This window comes from Serinus canaria, chromosome 23 (assembly GCF_022539315.1).
Source record: "Serinus canaria isolate serCan28SL12 chromosome 23, serCan2020, whole genome shotgun sequence".
Lineage (NCBI taxonomy): Eukaryota > Metazoa > Chordata > Aves > Passeriformes > Fringillidae > Serinus > Serinus canaria.
In genome coordinates, this window is record NC_066336.1 from 5,316,015 (window position 1) to 5,336,253 (window position 20,239).

General features: G+C 51.4%; 1 protein-coding gene across 1 annotated transcript; it reads right to left on the bottom strand.

The window, feature by feature from the left end:
* Positions 1-724: 724 nt before the first annotated feature.
* Positions 725-6,026, bottom strand: IFNLR1 (interferon lambda receptor 1). The gene is made up of 8 exons (XM_018923650.3): positions 6,005-6,026; positions 5,071-5,361; positions 4,329-4,452; positions 3,919-4,100; positions 3,420-3,562; positions 2,820-2,976; positions 2,413-2,537; positions 725-2,216 (listed from the first exon to the last, which is right to left on the bottom strand). The coding sequence occupies exons 1-8, from the start codon at positions 6,024-6,026 to the stop codon at positions 1,311-1,313; spliced, it is 1,950 nt and encodes a 649-aa protein (XP_018779195.2). The 3' UTR covers positions 725-1,310.
* Between the last annotated feature and the right edge of the window lie 14,213 nt (positions 6,027-20,239).

Consider the following 20,239-nt stretch of genomic DNA (forward strand, 5'->3'; position numbering starts at 1 on the left):
CCAGCTGCTGAATCCTTTCCCCCACTTCTCTTTTGGACTTCAGTTCAGGACCTCAATGAGTACATCTCCCTGCAAAGCAGTTCCCACTCCCTCCTACCTCCCCTTACTTCATTTTTCCTGCTTCTCAAAAGATTTCAGCTTTCATACCCTCCAGCAACACCCTCCCCTCCTCTGAGCCCTCTCCCTGAGTGCAGAGAATGGCTGGGGAGTGTTTCCCTCTTTCTTTTACTGCTTTGCTTTCCTGGGAGCCCTTGACACAAAGGCTCCTTTTGAACTGGAGTATAAACACCTTTACAAGGGCGTGAAGTGATAGGACAAAGGTGATGGCTGTAAACTGCCAGAGGGGAGATCTAGATTAGATACTGGACTGAAATCCTTCCCTGGCAGGGTGGGCAGGCCCTGGCACAGGGTGCCCAGAGCAGCTGGGGCTGCCCCTGGATCCCTGGCAGTGCCCAAGGCCAGCCTGGACAGGGCTTGGAGCCACCTGGGACAGTGGGAGGTGTCCCTGCCATGGCAGGGGTGCAGTGGGACAAACTTCAGGATTCCTTCCCACCAAACCATTCTGTGATTCTTTGTTCAGTAGTGACCAAAGAGACCTGGCTGGGAAGTCTCAGAATTCCACTCCAGCCCAGGATGGGGTCCTGTTTTAAAGGTAATTTTTTTTCAGGATGAGCTGCAGTCCCCCTCTGTAACTCTGGGAAACAAAACCACGTACACATGGAGATTTATATCAAAATATTATTGCTCTCAGACATTCTGCACAGCAGGAGGAATTTCAGCTTCAATAAATATAAAATAAAAATAAATAAACAAACATGCTGCACACTTCAGCTTCGGTTCCCTCTGCTGGAACACAGAAGGTGATTTCTGCAGGATGAGGTGGAGAACGTTTCATCCCACAAAAACCAGATCTTGCTGAATATCTCTGTAAGGAACTTCCAGTCAAGCTCTGGGCTTACAGGGAAGAAGCAAAAGTGACACAAAGCAGTTCAAAATCTGCTCCAAATCCAAGTGCAGGCACAACACTGCATTTTCAGGCCCTTGTTCTGAAGTCTGAGGTGAGCCCCAGGCAGTGCCTGTTTGCTGGGTGGTCCCTCAGAGATGTCCCTGCCTCCCCACCCCTGGCTGAGCACCCTATCAGAGGGACAGTGACAGCACAGAGGTGACTTAGCAAAAAAATGCACTTTTGTGTCCCTAAACCATTGCCTCGATGGGCCAGACATCAGGTTTTTGTCCTTGTGCAAGGATCCTTGCTTGGATATCTGGAGCTCCCCAGGATTTCCAGGCACTGCCCAGACCTGCTGGGCACTTTAGATCCTTCCCAAGTAATGTGAGTGCTCATAGCCCAGGAATTGCAACTTTGGATCACATTTTCCTTCTGTATTTGAAGTCCCAAAAGCATCACTGAGCACTGTGGGCTCGGGAGGGGTCCCTTCTGTGAAGCTGTCACTGCCACAGTCACTGGCAATGCCTTCATCCTCTGCCACCTGCAGTGTCCACAGGGGGATGAGCAGCTGCCTGCTGGGATCCTCTCTGGCCTGGGATCTCGAGTCCATCTGGTGCTGCAGATCAAGGATGGATTTCTGGTAACCCCTGGAGGAATGAGGAGCCTTCCTGTGCTGGTGGGGTTCAGCACCAATCCCCCCCAGCAGGGGGTGAAGGGGGTTCATTCCCAGCCTCTCATCCCTGTGTCCATCACCCTGTCCCTGCTCTGGGGCCACTGGGAATGGCACAGCAGGGAGGGAAATCCTTTCCAAAGAGGAGCAGAGGTAAAGGGAGGGCTCCTCGTTTGCCTGGGAGCCCGAGGTGTCCACCTCACCCTTCCTCTCTGCAAAGAGAGTGAAACCCAGGGCTCTGAGGTCAAGCACAGATGCACTGGCCACCGAGAGATCTCCAGATCCTGAATCCAGGCTGCTTTCCCCCGGAGCTGCTGGGGATGCCTGAGAGCTGAGATGTCTCTTTGCATACCGAGGCATTTCACAGCATGGGATCAAAGTGCTGCTGTCTTCCTCCTCCTCATCCTCTGACCATGATGATGACAGTGATGATGATGATGGGAAAGAAGCCATCCATGGCAGGTGGTGTCCTCCTACAGCTCTGTCTGTCCTCCTTTGAGGCACTGGCTCCTCTGAGCAGCTCAGATCACCACTGCAGAATTCCTTCTCTCCGAGCTCCAAGTGGAAGGTTGGTCCAGCAGCTTTGAATTGAGAGAAATCCTACCAGGGAGAAGGAACAAAACAGTGAGCCTGTGACACTTCTGAAAGAAAAGTCTGGATGTCACAAAGGCTACTTCAAAAATGGGAATTAGAAAGGTAAAACTGAGAAGTGCAGAACCCCCCACTCCTCCCCAGTTTCCCTCTGAAAACCAGCAAGATTCTGGGTCAGGAGGGGACCTCAGAATTGGGGCCATACCAAAACCTGAGGCATCTTCCTTTGCTTGGCCTCCTGCTTCACCAGGCAGCAGATGAAGGGACTGGCCACAAAGATGAGGAGGACAAACAGAGGGATCACAACCAGAAGTGGGAACTTCCATTGTGCTGATGAAAAAGACAGAAATAATCTCTTGTGAGTGGTATTTTTATAGGAATTATGGGCTCTACATTGACATATAATATTCAGAGTTTTCAGAAAACATTTCAGGCTTTTATAAACGAAACTATTTCTACAGAAAGCAGGAACCACTCACCAGAAAATCCAACCAGTCCCTTTAACAGAAAGCTTTTTTTTTTTTGTGGTGAAAACCTGATTTTAGGGGAAATCTTTGCCTTGCCCTCATCCCACTGGATGTCTGCCACATCCTTTCCTGAGAAGGGCCATACCTTTGTGGTTTAACAGCACACACACAGGCTGGGAGAATTCACTGTGCTTCAAGTTGATGCTTTCATAGAGAGCCCTGGCACTGAAGCAGTAATTGCCTCTGAGGGCAGTGGTGTTGATGATCACTGTGTCCTTCCTGAAGTAACCCTCATATTTCTTCTGTTGAGAAACAAAGCAGAGGGTTGCACAGGTGATTATTTCATTATTGGGGTGGTGTTTCTGTATCACCTTAGCCCACGGATCCCTTGTGTGGCCCCATGTCGGGCATCTCCCCAGGGCTGATGGATCCAGGTGGGAATTGCAGCTGTGCTGGGCTCTGCTCTGCCAGGGAATGCTGCCACTGGCACCTGGATTGGTTGTTTTAAACCTCAGACCTTTAGGCTGACTGTAGTGTAGCCTCCCCTTCCTGATTAAAAATAGGGAACTACCAAAAAAATAAGGATGCATACACACACTTCTACTTTTTGCCTCTGGCTTTGGTTCAGCTCTGGTTTGGCTGGTTCATTTCCTCCAGGCCCTGGATCCAGTCCCTCTCTCTCTGCCCAGAACTTTGAAGCTCTTTCAGTTCCTCCATTTCATCTGAAAAAGCCACTTGTACTGACCTTGTCTTCAGATCCTGCTTCCCAGAGGTTCAAGTCATACTTCCAGGTGAGGTTCTCCACGCAGGTGGGCAGAGGGAAGGAGGCACTGACATGGATGGAATTGTCCCTGACGTTCAGGGTCAGCACGGGGGGAGCCAGTTCCACTGCAATGGAGGGAGCAGCTGTGAGACTGGGGCTGGCTTGGCTCTTACCTTCCTGCAGTGACACTTTCCATGGCTGGTCCTCACTTCCACCTCTTACCTTGTGATAAGAGGGAGGCAAAGGACACCTCTTTATCTAAAACACCCCAGAGAGCTTGGAGCCACTTTGTTCAGCTGGGACACTGATGAACAAATTCTGACACTTGCTACCAAATTCATCCTCAAATGATCCCAGCCCGTTACTGCTCCTGCTCACTCAAGTCTCTGCCATCCATAAAGCTCCTGGGTACCTGTGGGGTGTGGTCTGTGTGTTTGTGGGAATGTCCTTCCATCCAGGCTGTCACCTGGCAGGCACTCACCATCTGAGTAGTAATCCTTGAACTGGGATTTCACCCAGGGCGACTGGGACCGGCCCCAAACCGCCTTCACCCGAGCCCGGACCTTAACGTAGAGGTTGGAGAGGGCACAAGTCAGATTGCAGAAGGACCTGGGGATGTTCCTGCAATCAGGAACTTTCCTCCATTTGTCCAGGCGATCCTGGCTGGAAGGAACAACCACACCAAAATATTAAACACGTTCTGCTGGGATTTATAGAGCAAGAGAAGGAAGGGTTTGGGAGGGCGGGGAACAAGTGGTGCTCAGAGATTGGATCCTGTTTTGTTTTGGTGGGAGGTCACTGATGATTAGGACAGTCATTATAATCAGGAGAGATGCCCAGTAGTTGTCCCTGTGCCACCCCTTTGATCAGACATGGTTTGGGAGCTCTTACCTTTCATACCTCACAGTGTAGGTCACATCTGGGGGAGAGCCTTCCCCTGGAGCCCAGGTCAAAATCATGGCAAAATCCTTGGACAGCAGGGTCACATTTTGAGGAGGGAGAAGTTGAACATGACCTGGTCAAAAGGGAAAATTATGTGAATGATTCAAAAGTATCTTTGGGGACAGGAAGTACCACTTGGTTCTCACTGAGGTGGTGTCAGTATCTGAGGCTGAGCCTTTCATTAAAGGCTGGAAATTGCCTCTGGAAGCAGGTGTGATGCAATGTTTTCCTTGTCTCTCATAAAGCATCTTCATCTCTACAGCTTTTAGAACTAGGACTCATGTTTGTATGAACAATCTGGTTTGTAATTTCAAGTGGCTTTCCCCTGCTCTCACTGCATTTCACTGATTTACACCCCACAAACTCTGCCTGACTCCCTGGACAGGGCAGACAGGCAGAGTTCAATCCCAGTCTCATTCAATCCCAGTTCTCCAAGGGCAGATCCTACCAGGAATTCAGAGCTGCAGGTTTTTCCTTTGTATTTTCCTGCCCCTTTTTTTCCCAGTAGCTCACCATGTCCATCACTAGCCCTCAACAAGACACCTCCCACAGACAGATTTTAAACTGTCACTTCTTTACCATAGAATATTCCACTTTATGTGAATCCTTCCCATTTAAACTGATCAGAATTTCTCTCTCCTCCTACCAACAAAACCTTATAATGAAAAGTAACACTCAGGTGTGCACATACCTTGAGCCTGCTGCAGGAGACACAGAGCCATCAGGGCTGCCACTCTCCAGCCACACAGGACAGAGCAGAACTTCCCCCTTGTCATAAATGCTTTTCCTTGATCCATTCTCACTGTGTTTCCTTGTGAATTCCAGAGGATTGAGGAGCCCAGGAGCTGCACACATGCGCCCTGCCTCGCTTCCTGGTGCAGCCCTGCACGTATGCCTGGCAGAGGAGCAGGTGTGAGAGGCTCTGGGGGACAGCAGAGGTAAAGCTTGCAGCACTGCGCCCTCCAGTGCAGCACAGTGAGCCCTAGCACAGGGGCAGAGCTGCCTCATCATGTGAGACACCTCAGTAAAACTGGCCTTTGGTACTTACCTGCGTGGCTGTGAAATATTAATAGCACTCAAATAAAGTTTCAGGGCAAGAGAGAGCTATTAATAACCTAGCAACAATAAAAACAGTGGGATGGGAGACTCTGCTAGCCTGGTGTTTACAGGAGATCAAAGAGTTTCTCTTAGTTTATGTTAGCACAGTGTTTTTGGGAGTTAGGGAATTACTGCACTTTACAGCTGGGGGGGTAAAGTGCAGAGATAGGACAGGGATCTGCCCCTCCCAGTGGGGGCACATGAAAGGACCTGGATCTCTGCCACACTGCCAAGTGCAGGGTGCCCAGGTGTGTGCTTGGAATGGCTGTGCCACCGCAGGAGAAGGGGGAAATCCCTGGAGCAGGGATTGTTTGGCACCTCAGCTCTCCTGCCTTCCACCTCAGGCCTGAGCCATCAGTGCAGGAACGGATCAGTGAATTCACCTCACAGCAGAGTTACAGCAGCTTGGACAGAGGGGTTTTCCCAGGTCTTCCCCGGGTGGAAAACTCTCCCAGCCCAGCAGACAGCCCTTGAGAACCTTCTGAACCCTTGGAACCTGGGAGTGTCAGCTTCTGGGTCAAAGTCACCATTTCCTCCAAAAATCTCCATTTCCTCTTACCACGGGTTTCTGTTTCTGCGGCTGTTTTGCTACCTCTGTTCAATTTCATTTAATTTTCATGGACTTTCAATTTCTTGTGAAAAGAAGAATTGTAACCCTTTCTAAGGAAAACAGCAAAGTGAAGGGTCTGGAGGGTCTGTCCCCCTTCAGCACCTGAACTGTAGAGTCACAACCAAGCCACGGCTCTTGTGCTTCCCGATCAGCCTGGACAGAATCGGGAGCGGCTCCAGGGCCACTCGTTCGGCTCTGGCTCAAAGCCCTCGGGCAGCTCCTCCCCGGAGTGACTGGGATTTTTAATAAGCGTTCACAAGAGGGGAATCTTATCATCATCGTCATCATCATCATCATCACCGTCACATCACCATCGTCACCATCCTCTCCTGTGCAACACCCGCACTGGACTCTGCGCTCCGCCGGCCTCTCTGGCAGAGCCGCTCCGCTCTGCGGCCCCGGAGGGGCTGTCCCGGGAGGGAACGAGGTGTCGCTGTCCCCACCCGCACCGGGGTGGCCGATGCCACGAGGTGTCGCTGCCTATCAAACAAAACGCGCTTTTCTCCAAGCCACACCGGCTGAAAACTTCAGGAACCGCAAAAAACTCCTGCAGAGCCTGGAGTGATTCCCGGAGCATCCTGGCATGGCACAGGGGGCACAGCACACCCGAGGTTCTGCTCTCCTGCCCCTCCAGCCTCTGCCTCTGGCTGGGGGGGCCCTGGGAGGTGCTGGCAGGAGCAGGACTGTGACCCGTGGGTGACAGGAGGACACACGGTTGTACCATCAGTGCTCTGAGACCCTGCTGTAGAGCCTTGTGGTGCCTTTAGGATGCAGGCAGGGATGGTGCTGCTGCAGAGGACTGGTAACAGCCTTCATCCTTGGGCAAAGCACCCAGCTGTGCCCGTGTTCTCCCACTGGTGTACTTCTGTGGAGCATAAATACTCAAATATTCTTATCCACGAACCAGCTGGACACAGTCCTGTGCAATGGGCTTTAGCATGGCCCTGCTTGGCCCCGCTGTGGCCCTTTCCACCCTGAGTCACTCTGGGGTGCTGTGAAATGCTTTGGGATGACTTTGGCTGTCATTCATGGCACAATGTCTCACCCACCCCTCGCTCTGTGACACCCAGGGTCCCCAGGGGACTCCCCCCATTTTCCACCTGCTCTCTCCCTGCGTGCAGCAGATGATTCAGCACAGGAGGGCAAACCCTGCAACCCTCCCTGAGTCAGGGATGGGTATCTGCCCTCCCTGAGGAAGGGCACTGCAGGAAATCCAGTGTGAGGAAGGCACACCGGTTGGGTTTTGTGAAACCTTTGGAAGCTGGGCTGACCAGGCAGCACCGAGTGCTGCAGTGTCAGCCCAGCTCCTTCCCTGTGCTCTCAGCCCACCCAGGAGCTACTCTGGCAGAGCTGTGGGAGCTGGGGACAGAGACTGAGCCCAGGGAGGAAAAACCAGATTAAAACTTGTAACAGAGCATTCCTGGTACAGATGGCGCCATGAGAAACCAAACCTCTGATCCATAAGGGCAGCAGGTGAATGAACATGAGAAAATATCCCTGAGCCCCAAAATGAAACAAAAAGACATATTCTGAGACTGAAAGTGAGGCCTCACTCAGCTCCAGAGTTTTCTCTTGTAATGTTGGGGGAGAACACACTGAACATACATCAGGGGAAGAGCAGAAAGTTTTCAATCAACACAAAGTCCCTGTTTTTTTCCCCTGTCCCAAGAGGGCACCAAGAGGACACCTCTGGCAGTTCTTGTGCCCAGCTCTGCCTTCCTTCCCCTGGCTCCTGTGGCTCTGTGGGATGAGTTGTGCAGCCAGGACATCCAGGAACTGGAAACAGCCCCGCCCTGGCAGGAGACAGATCCCAGTGACAGCCTGACACTGCCACCTCCAGCAGCTCCAGCAGTCCCATCCTGGCTGCAGGGAGCCTTAGTCTTCTTCTCTACCCCTGGGAAATCTTGGTTGGAGGCTTAGTTCTGACTTTGAATGTGGCACTCGATCTTCTGTGGCTCAGCAGGGGAATTTTTTTCCTCTTCCTGCTCAGGACCAGCCCTGACACACAGGCTGCTGATGGTTGGATTTGAGGGGAATAATTCTGGAAGGCTCACAAAGCAAACATGGGGGAAATGATGGGATTAGCAAAGGATGAAATGCTACTGAGAATTAAAAGGTTAAAAAATCTGCCGAGCTGGCTGATGCCATATGGTAAAACAAAATATAGCAGTGTCCCCTTGACCCAGACAGGCATTTGGGCAGCCTGTCACCAGGAGGAAGGGAAGAGAATGGGCTTGGTTTGTTTTTTAAATTGAGTCTGAAAAGACTTAAAATGAAAAGCAAAAGCAAAAACAAACCCATAAATTTTGTTCCCCATACAAATGCTATGAATCATTTAATCTCCTTTATTTTCTCTTCTGGGGAAGGGTTTTTACAGGAACCTGGGGCTTTGCCTGGGCACAGGAGCTGGAGCTGGCCATGATTAAAGAGTCTGTACATTTAACAGTTCCTAAAGGTGAGGAGAATACAGGGATTGCTGTAAGGACCCCTGGACCCTGTAGGTCAGGATTTATGGGACAGTATTTGGGCCACATTTTTGGGATGCTGGGAGGGCCCTGCACCCCTGGCAGCAGCAGTTCCTGGTGCTGCAGCTCTGAGCTGGCTCCAGTTTACCTTGGCCGGGACCTGCAGCTTTTTGGGTGCAATCTGAGGTGTGCAAACACGGAATCTGGAATCCTGGAGATGTCTTTGGAACATTAAAGGCACAACTTTTGAGCAAAGGCAGCACCTCTGGAAGTTCAGCTGGTTCCCAGACCCCACAGGGACTGCCACAGGAGGAGGGCACAGGGGGCTCCTGGTTGAGTTCTGCAATGAACAGAATCCTTTTCTGCCACTGAACAGTGAAGTTAAATAGGTCTCACTTAAAGTCCAAACTACAACAAAGGAGACAAGATTGGATCCTGCCTTGCTCACCAGCAGACTTTTCCCTGGGATGTGTGGAAGACCCAGCCCCAGCTGATCACCTGTTTTAGGCTGCTTCTCTCTCTTCCCCTGAAACCTGTCCCTTCCCTTGGCAGTGCCTTTGCACCGGGGCTGGGAGCAGGCAGGGAGCCTGCCTGGACACGCAGCCCCGGCGAAACTCGAGCAGAGCCAGGGGAGCACAACACGTGCTTGGCCACAAGGAGCAGATCCAGCCCCACGGAACGGCCCCGGGGCACCGAGCCTCCGAAACCCCCCTCCCCCCAGCAGCGTGGGAAAACTCCTGGGGACCCTGCATGTCCCGACAGAGAGAGGATTCACGGCAGCCTCTTGTGCTCCCTGAGCCGAGCCGTGCTCCTGGGGGTCATCCCACAGCTCGGAGTGCTGTGGGAGCATCTCCTGCCCGGGGGATCTGATGTCGCCTCGCTGTGAGGGGTTTCTCTCCTGGCTCAGGACAGTGGGAGCTGGAATGCTGGCCCTGGCTGGCAGGAGGAGCAGGGATGGCTGCACAGCCCCCACAAGCAGGAGATAAACCTGGTCTAGCATGGGTTTTAGCAAAGTGAGTGCAGTGTGGCACAGAGGGTCCAGGGAAGGGAACGGAGCTGGGGAGGGGCTGGAGCACCAGGAGAGGCTGAGGGAGCTGGGAGGGCTCAGCCTGGAGAAAAGGAGGCTCAGGGGGCACCTTCTCACTCTCCACAAGTCCCTGACAGGAGGGTGCAGTGAGGTGGTTTCAGTCTCTTCTCCCAGGGACAGGACAAGAGGAAACAGCTCCCAGGAGAGTTTTAGATCAGATATTAAGGAAAACTTCTTCACGGGAAGGGGTGTAAACATTGGAGCAGGCTGCCCAGGGAAGAGGTGGAGTCACCATCCCTGGAAGTGTTCAGGTCAAGGTGGCACTTGGGGACACAACGTAGTGGGGAACATGGTGGCACTGCTGGGTCAGTGACAATCTGAAAGAACTTTTCCACCCTTAAGGATTCCAGAACAGGGGCATGCCATGAATGTTCTGTGTCTTTAACTGGAACACCAGCAGGAGCAGGTGAGCTCCCTGCAGAGGAGGATGTGCAGGGAGCCCAGGGAGGATTTCCAGGCCAAGCCTGGGAGATGCTTTTCCCCCGCAACCACCAGTGGCAGCAGCTTCCTGGTGGGGTGGGAAGTCTTTGAATGTTTGCAATGTTTTGCATTGCAGTATTTGGATGCCAAAGCTATGCAGTGCTGTAGAAGTTAATTAGCCAGATAACTAATTAAAGACTTCTCCCTTTTATTGTTGCCAACTTGCAATTCAGAAAGGGGCTTGTGTCAAAGTGAATCCAGCCACACACCCCAGTGAAAGAAGTGATAAACCATTCACAATCCAATTAACTCTTCTGGGACTGCAGAGGGAAAATCCCATCACTGGCTGGGGGAAGGAGGGTCCTGATCTCATAAAGCCCCACCACAACTGACCAGCCTTGAATGCCTCCAGAGGATCCTGCTGTGGAGGGAACACAACAGGATTTACCAGTGCCAGGAGAGGTCATGCTGCTGGAAGGGTCCCCATGAGGGTGACATCCTTGAGGACCTGGTTTGACCTTCCTGGTAAAGCTCCAGGGTGGGGTTTATGGGACTCTGAGCTGAGAGGAGGCTGTAAGGACACAAGTGTGGCACTGGCTGGTGGCTCTGCAGTTCTGCCCCCAGAGAAGGTCTCTGACTGCTGAGGGCTCCCATGGAATGGGGAAAGATCTCACAGGACAGCCAGCCATGGAGAATGTCCAACCATCTGCCATCATCTCCCTTCTCTGAGTGCCATAAGGCACCATCACTGCTCAGGAGATCTGTGACACTTTTAAAAAGGATCATCACCTTCCATGGCTGTGGAGCAGCCTTGCAGGGTGCAGGAAGGAGCAGTGGCCTGACCTTGCAGGGCTGGGGTCACTCTGCCCTGGGGAACAGTTACAGGGTGGAGGGCAGAGAGCTGAGCTGAGCTGGGCTGAGCTGAGCTGAGCTGAGCTGAGCTGAGCTGGGCTGCTCTGCCTGGCCCCCAGCCAGCAGACAGACGTGCTGTAACCAAGTGGCAGCAGGCCCAGGGTTTCCAGGAGGGCTGAGCTCCCATCCCAGCTCTGGAGGGGCCCAGATCTAGACCAGCACTCTGCACGTGCTGGGTGCACCCAGGGTCTGGGCTCTTGTGAAATCCCAGCCTGGCTGAGGGTGCCTGAGTGCTTGAAATTCCTCCCAGCTGCCCGGCCCTCCTTCCCCACTGAAAAAAGAGGGGAATTGAGCAATTCCAGCGAGCCCAGGTAGAACCTGGGGCAGCCACACAGGGCATGAGGCTGCTGTCAGTGCCAAGCTGCTGCCTGGCACCTCTGAGAGCTCAGAGTTTTGATGACAGGACTGCTGAGATCAGTCCATGGCACATTTACACCACACCAGGGTCTGGCCAGAATCCTGATACTGGGAGAATACTCTTCCCACCCCCGCTGCTATCAGGCCCAGCCCTCAGATGACAAGAATTTAATTTAAAGGCTCAATCTCTTGTCTGAACAGCTCCCTCCCTCCCCCACTCTGATGAGAGGAAAGTCTTTCGGAGAGGCATCCAGGCGAGTGGGAAAGCTCTGGAGAGAGCTGTCTCTTGCCCTTTAGCCATCCAGAGAGGAAGAGCTCATCTGAATGAAATGAGGATCAATCAGAGAGAGGCATGGGAAAAGCTGGGAAAAGGAGCCTCCAGTGATGTATATTCATGGGGGGGAAAACCTCCCCCAGACATGCAGGAGCTTTGATGAAAACCCTCCCAGCTGTGCTGGGCCTTTGAAGTGACACAGCAGAAGTGCATTCACGATTAGCCAAGAGATAGAAGCAGATGAGTTCTCAATCAGCTGAATCCTCCTCTTTGGGACAGACTTTCAAGCTCACTTTTTATAACTCCTTCCAAAATTAATGAGAATCCTCTGCACGGCACCCCAGCCTTCTTCTCCCCTGCTTCCTCCCCCACCCCTGATAACCTACAAAGGCAGAATCCCATTCCCAGAGGGCAGGGCATGTGGTGCCCGTGGTGTTTGTGTTGCAGAGGATAACTGGGAGAAGTCTTGAACCCTTATCAGGGAATAAAATGCTGATGCAAATGGGATACTCTTCTTTTTTAACCAAAAATGTGGTTTCTGAAACACAGGGATTGATTGAAGCCTCAGCATTTCATCAGCAGTGTGTCTGCCATTAATATCTGCTCCCCTAATCTGAATCTGTCAAAGCTGAGCCTAAAACCTGTGCTCTGGCTGGCTTTGAGCTGGTTTTAGCTAGGAGAGTCTTTGCAGGGGATGGGAGGGATGAATCCCCAACACTGCAGTGGAATTCTGGATCCCCCACATGTGGTACCCCATCCCTGGAGTTTACACGAGCACCAAGGAGGATTTTTACTGCTGGGAGGTTCCTCTGTTCAAAGATCTGCTCTTTCCAAAATGCAGAAATGCACTTTCACCTGAGCTGGGTGACCTGCTAAGCACAAACTCCTGAAATTCCTCCTAGGAAAAGCCTCCAGGAGTGCCCAGGAACCCAGGTCCAGGTCATTCATGCCCTCAGTGCCCCTTCCCCGAGGGTGGCTCCTGCAGGGAAGAGGCAGATGCAATCAGCCAAGTCAGATGTGTTTAACACACTTCAAGGTGCGTTGGCAGCCCCAGATGATCAAAGCCTCCCTTGTGATGCAGTGGCATTGCCAGGGTGTTTTCTTTTAACTCTATCAGATAAGTCCCAAAGAAAATCAGTTTTGATGTTGTAAGAAACCAATTTGGGAATGGTCAGAGACAAAAAGTTGCTCAAGAGTTGGGTTAACTGAGAGCAGGGGCATTGCCAAGGCTGAGAGGGAAATTGCACCTACTTCTCCTTCTTTTGGTGCTGATTTTCACTTTCTTCGGTGACTTTACAAGCTCCCAGCTGAACTGGAAGTGTGAAATGTCAGAGATTTGAAATGGGAGCTCTTGATCTCTGAGAATCACCCTAAAACCTCCACCCCAAAGGATGGATCTTCCCAGGCTCTTGAGTGCCAGTGGCACCTGGGCACAGGCACCCAGCAAGGAGGAAATGTCCTGTGCTCCTAGGAAGGTGTTTGCATTAAAAATACACATTTCTTACCCTGATTTGTTGTGCAGGCAGTGTCTGGGGTTACTCTGGAGGTGAGGCAGCTGTGGGAACACAAAATCTTTGTGGCCAGGCTTGGGTGCATCAAACTCAGCCTATTGGAGTCCCAATATGATCATTTTCCCCTGCTGCCACTGGTTCCTCATGGATCCAACTCATCCTGATAGCTGCTTATCAGTGGTCATTTCCTGCCTGACCCACTCTGGGATTTTGCACTTTTCTGTCCCCTTCTTTGAGAACATTTTGTGTTTTGTGTTTTCCAGCCTTCCTCTGGCAGTGTCTCAAGTGTGAATTGAAAATGAGCCACTCAAATCCTTTGGATTCCATTAGAGTTGGAGGCTCAATTACAGTCAAATAATCCAACTGGAATTCTTTGGATTAACTATAATTTGATGGAAAGTGATTTCACATTGTGAAAATGGTTCTGATTTTGCCCTGAGTTCACTGTTTTTTTCCTGATAAAATTATAATAATGAATTCAGATTATTCCCCTGAATTTCCACCAAGCTCAGGGAGTTTCAGAACAGACTCCTCTAGACTTCCAGAGATCTTTCACAGCCTTCAGCTGCTTGGGAGAGGAGCGAGGCAGCCAGGAGTGGAGGGGGTGCTGGTGTGACCTTTGGGAAATAGCCCAACACAGCCACTCAGTGCTCAGCACTGGGGTCATTCCTCCTGCTCCCATGGGACAGGCAGGGATTTCCTGTCACTGTCCTTTGGGAACAGCTCTGTCCCAGCTGCCTCAGTGGAACATCAGCCCTGCTGCCACCAGATGGGTCCTGTCCCCAAGCCATGGCAGCCTCTGGTACCCAGACAGCCCCTGGCACCTGCCAGGTGGGAAATGAGAAGGGAAGGAGCTCAATCAGCCTTGTCCTGGACATTGGCACTGAAACACAGCACAGGAGCAGGACACAGCTGCTCACACCCTGCTTTTGCCACAAATCCCACAGGATCTCACAGAAAACGGGCCAAACCCTCTGCCCTCAGCCCAGACACTGCTTTTTCCTCCTGCTGGACTCTCCTTAGAAGCTTTTCTCCCCCTCACAGCCCTCCCCAGCCTCTCTGGTGGGCAGGGCAGGGGCTGTGCCTGCTCCCTTCCGTGCTCATGCATGAGAAGATCTTTAGAAAGGCAGGAGACACCTTCCCCTTCCAGCAGCCAACAAAAATGTCACCTCTTGAGAAAATGAAATGAAAGCTAAAGTGTCACCTGTCCTGCAAAAATAATCCAGGGGGAGTTGTTAAAGGGGCCTCAGGTTTTCAGTTCTAACCTTTTTTTGAAAGGAATGAAGGGGGAAAAAAATCAGGTCTCAGTGCTTTAATTATTTTTTCTGCGGTGGGTTTGTAGACACAAAGCCAACCTTGGATCTGTGCCCTGAGCTCTGCTGAGCCCCAGTGCAGAAATGTGGCAGTTGGAACCTGCTGGTGTTTGTTCTCACTGGGATACACCTCAGCAGAGTGACTGTGAACACCCAGGGGCTGGCCAGGGACACAAGAATTATTTCAGCCTCAGGAGAGCAGCTTTGTCCTTTGCCAAGTGGTTCTGCTGGGAAAACTCTGAAAGAGCCTTTCAGGCTTGGTTTCCAGCCCAGCCCAAAGCAGAATTGTGTGGAAAGCATGGGAACAGCAAAGGCTGCTTTGGGAATGCCTTACACCCCAAGGCAGCAGTACTGAAGTGCCATTAAATGCTGTATTTTTGTCACTACAAAAGCTTGGACATGGCAAAGGGAGTTCTGTGTCCCTCATGGGTCAAACCATTGGGTTTTCCTTCCTGCCCTTTCTGGTTTTGGGCAATCCACCTCCCTGTTGGAGCAGTATTTTCCCCATTATATAAAGCATGCAAAAAAACTTTAAGGTAAAATAATTTTTTATAGTTGTTGTTTAAAAGAAATAAATACTGAAGACAAATTTCCTTTAAAATTTTCCCCCTCTTTCTGAAAAAAAATAGAAAATCAAATTTTTTTATTGTTTTTCACCCTGTGTGTTTTGAGATTTCTTCTGGAGATGAATGGGGCTGTTTGAGTGCTAATTATATATTTGCAGTTTTACATCACCAGCCCTCATTTCTACAGGGTTGGATAAAAATGTCTTTTTTTCCTTGGCTAAGCCACGTGGGTTTTTTACCTGTTTCCCGCAGCCTCTGCAAAACAAGGCAGGGATTACAAAAGCTGCTGCACAACCAGCAGCGAGCAGCCCATTAGCTGCTCTAATTAACCTCATTAGGGCACTCAGGGGCGCTGGGGCCGCGCTGTTTGTGGGTTCCTGGCGCCCCGCAGGACAAACAGCCCCGCCCTGGGCACCGCGGGGTGGGCACGGGGCAGCGGAGCGCTCCTGCCCTGGCACCCGCAGGGTGTCCTGCCCTGGCACCGGCCCTGGCACCCGCAGGGTGTCTGGGGGTGTCCAGAGGGAGCCTCTGTCCCTGTTTGGGGCAGGGGGTGATGCTGAGCCCCCCGGGGTGTCCAGAGCTCTCCAGAGGGAGCCTCTGTCCGTGCCCGGGGCAGGGGGTGATGCTGAGCCCCCCGGGGTGTCCGGAGCTCTCCAGAGGGAGCCTCTGTCCCTGTTTGGGGCAGGGGGTGGTGCTGAGCCCCCCGGGGTGTCCAGAGCTCTCCAGAGGGAGCCTCTGTCCGTGCCTGGGGCAGGGGGTGATGCTGAGCCCCCCGGGGTGTCCGGAGCTCTCCAGAGGGAGCCTCTGTCCGTGCCTGGGGCAGGGGGTGGTGCTGAGCCCCCCGGGGTGTCCAGAGCTCTCCAGAGGGAGCCTCTGTCCCTGTTTGGGGCAGGGGGTGGTGCTGAGCCCCCCGGGGTGTCCAGAGCTCTCCAGAGGGAGCCTCTGTCCCTGTTTGGGGCAGGGGGTGGTGCTGAGCCCCCCTGGGCAGTGCCCCAGCAGCGATGCTCTGGCATCAGGGCAGATCCCATTCCCTGTCCCACTCCATGCCCTCTCCATCTCATCTCATCTCATTCTGCCCTTAGCCAGCAAGAGCCAGGGGCAGAGGAAACCTTTCCTCCTGTCTGAAGGAGAGCTGGACCTGCACAAAAGCAGGTCAGGGCCTTCCACTGCCCCTTCTCTTGGGGGATTTGAAATCCCCATTTCTGGCATTAAAGCCTCCACGGGCAGATCTGAGGAGAGAATAGAAATGTGGCACCCCTCAAGTTAGAGCCCAGAGGAGAGCAGAGTGGAGCAGCCATGGGCTGTCTGTTGTGAAAGAGGATTTTTAGCAGGCAAACCTGTAGTTATGAAATGAAGCCTGCCTCAAATATACCAGAGGAGGATCATAGAGGCACTTACTGTAATTACTGCTAATGACACTGACACTTACCCATAGGTTAGTTCCATATAAACCTCTTTTATTCCCTGTGCAGACAGTGAATAATCAGCACCCTCCATCCCTGCCTTTTGCAGGATTACCTCGTGTTCCTGGGACAAAGACCATCCCTTTGAACAGCACTTGCACCCAGGTTCCAGGGCATTGAGTACCACTGTAATGAAAGCTTCTCAGAATTGCCAGGGAATTCATTAAGATCAGGAGGGACAAGTTATCTGTAGGGCAAAACTGTTCCCAGTGGACCTTTTCATTAGCTTTTTATTGGAGTGGAATTTTCTAGGGTGTCTTTTCACTTTATGGAGGAAATCTGTTTTAGGCTTGTTTCTTTTGCCACTCAAATTGTAAGGCACAAATTTAGGGGCTCTGCTGGGAGAGTTCTGCTGTTTCTGGTTGTTTTGGCATCCACCTGCAGCTGTTTCCCTGTGAAATACCTTTCTCCTACCTGTGTTTTGGCACCTTCTCAGCCCTACGTGAGTGAAATGCCTCTCTCAGCCTTGATTAGGCATCAGGCATTTGCTTGTGAAAGCAACAGCTCCCTTTGCCCTTCCTACATCATTTTTCCTGCAGACAGAATTGGATTTATTGCATAAACAACGTGTTCACTATAGCTAAGGTGAGTTGGTGGTTAAAAGCAGCTGTGGTTTCCATCCCATTTCAGCCCACCAAAGCCCAGCCCTCTGCTTTGGGCTGATGCATTCCCGCTGACAGCAGTAATTTCTAGTGACAGATTCAGAGATGTCCTTAGGGAAAATACAATATTGATGGAAGTTTCCTGTGGGAAAAAAGGGTTTTTTCTTCTTTTTTTTTTTTTTTTTCCTAAGTGCTTTCACCTTTTCTGTTTGTTTTTTGGGTTTTTGTATTTTTATTTTTTTCTCCAAGGACAGTTTCATGACAGGTGTTAAAAATCTCTTCATCCTCTTAATTCCCCCATGGTTTTCCCTGCACCTCACGAGGAACAATCAAGTCCTTTTAGGATCAAAGCTGAGAAATTGGCTGTGCTTTCCAACTGTACTGGATAAAGTGCCAGCTGTGGTGTGGATTTGCTGCAATCACTGGAAAGGCCACACCTCTGTATGAAACACTGTCTTTTGCATAGCAAGTGATACTGGGAGTTAAGTTGGATTGCACAATGCAGACTCTAATCTTGACAGCAACGATAGCATCAATTCTGAGTCAGAACCCTGTTTTCCCGTATCTCAGAGACAGGATATTTTTTGCACAGCAAATGGCAAAAATTTACATGTATGCAAATGAGTTTAATCTTGATCCCACCGCTCTTGAGTGAGTCGTGGGTCAGGGAAGTCTCCCACTGGATGCAAATGGCTCTTTATGAAGCCCAGGAGGAACAAAGGTGGTACAGCCCTGCTTGAACCACCCCAAAATCCGAGGGATTGCAGTAAACAAAGGGGAGGAGACTCACGGGGGAGGAGGGAGGTTACAACAGCCCAGATCCTGAGATTCACCTCTTGTTCTAAACCATTTGGTTGGGTCATAGTGCAGAACCCCAAAATTTCATTAAAACAACGCTGGGAGGTGATAACATTGTACCTACTGAGAGCAGGTAAATCAGCAGTGTCAGAGCACGGAAATGAGTAAGGGAAGAGCTGCCCACAGCTCCAGCCAGTCAGGGACTGCCCAGCTCAGGCCTCACTGCCCTGGCCTCACCTCTGAGCCAACAAAAAGTGCAGCTCTCAGCCTGGGAGTCCATCAGCCTGAGGAAAAGCCCAGGAGTTTGTGCTGACAGGCACAAACATCAACACTGTCTCTGTCTCATTGACCACCACAATTTCACTAAACTCAATTTTCTTGGCCTGAAAACAGCTTGAAATTTGTTGCAGATGCAGATGTGGATGTGTCTGAGAGCCCATCTCTGCTCTGCAGGGCTTGCAGAGCTTCAGGGAAGATAACACATCTCACTTGGGATCTTTGCCTGCCTGAGGTGCACTGTGGATCCTGGAGAGGGAGAACACCCCCCACTGCAGCTCCTGACAGACCCCAGGAAATGCTCACATCTGCAGGACTGCTCCTCACAGCCTCACACAGGCAGGATTTCTGCTGTGTAGGGGATGGGCTTCAACATCACACCCTGAATTCTGCCCTGAAAATTCCTGATCTTTTTAGCTGCTTGGGCTCCTTGATGCCATTCCCAGCATGTTTTCTTTGAAGCAACATGGAAGAAAATCATTAATTGATACATTTACTGACCTGCCTTTGTGTATTTTGCTGTAATAATGGCAACTATTACCTCTGATAATGAGGAAATGTATCTTAATGGGAACTTAATTGCTGTTGCAGCACAGGACCCCTGTCTGGAGCTGGACCAGCTCAGAAATCCCTCTCCAAAGAGCTCAGCTACGATGGGATGTGTCATCAACCTGTTCCTGTAGCTTTCTTGCTTCTCCTTGGAATGTTTGGTGCTAGAATTCCAGGGTTTTGTTTTGATCAGGCCAGTGACTAAGATATTTATGCTGTAATTGCTGCTTGTTTCTCTCTGTTTGATTACAGTGTGCGTGGTGTGAGGAGCAGAAGGTTGATGGCACATGGAGCAATCCCTTGTTTTGGTTCTGGCTGATGAAGCTGTGCAGGGGAAGTGACAAACACCCCTCTGGGAGTCTGGATTAAGCTCTCAGCTGTGTCATTGTCTCCTGACATCTGCACAGTTCCCTGACAGGAGGGTGCAGCCAGCTGGGGTCAGGCTCTGCTCCCAGGAACAGCGACAGGAGGAGAGGGAACGGCCTCAGGGTGGGCACAGCGGGAATTTCCCCATGGAAAGGGGGCTCAGGCCTTGGCAGGGGCTGCCCAGGGAGCTTTGGAGTGCCCATCCCTGGAGGTGTCCAAGGAATTCCTGGAGGTGGCACTCAGAGCTCTGGGCTCTCACCTCACAAGGTGAGATCAGTCACAGTTGGACTCCATGACCTTGGAGATATTTTTCCACCTTAATGATTCCATGAGTTTGTGATTCTGTGGTTCTAAGTTGTGTCTTTTTTTGGAGGCATTTTCAGCAGGAGTCCCCAGGACATTTCTTCTCAGCAGACAGTCCATGGTGGATCCTGGCACCCTTTGGATCCTCTTTGCTTTATACCTGAACCATCCCTGCATTTTGAACAATCTGCCCTGCAAATAAACTAGCTGGGATGGAGGGAAAGAGACTTCTCCTCCAAGTCCTGTATGAAATCATCCTCAGAGGCCCTGGAATTCCTGGGTTTCTGCCTGGCCATGAGGAGCTTTGGGCTGGGATCTGGAGGGAGGAGCTGGAGGGACAGAGCCGCTGCTCAGGGCACCCTACAGTTACTTTAATTGGGACAGCTGTGCTCCAGCATCCCGTGTCTTCATTAGAAATTGATGCTTATTACAATTAACCATACACTGAAATTAATTACTGGGAAGAAAAATTATGGCTGTGTTGATCCATCCATGAGAGGGAGAGCAGAGATTCCCTCTGTGGCACTTTCCTCTCTTGCCATTTTGCTGATTCCAGGAGGTTCCCAGTGACTGCTGGGGGTGACAGTTGGATGTATTTCCCCATGTAATTCATTCCCCTCTGCAGCCCCAACTCCAAACAACAAAGCAGGAGACAATAACTGCTCAGGCAGCCCTTAATCCACCCCATCAGGGCAGAGACAGAGACGCTCTGAACTGGCCTGACAGGAATGATGAGCGACAGAGCTGGGGCCCTGCAGGGAAAGCTGGTCCCCAAAACCACCCAATCCCTCTGGATCCCCGTGGCTCTGGGGCTGCTCAAAGTGTTCTGGGCCACAAGAGCTTGTGGGGCTCTTGAGTCCTCATGTCTGGGGTTTTATCTATTTATTATG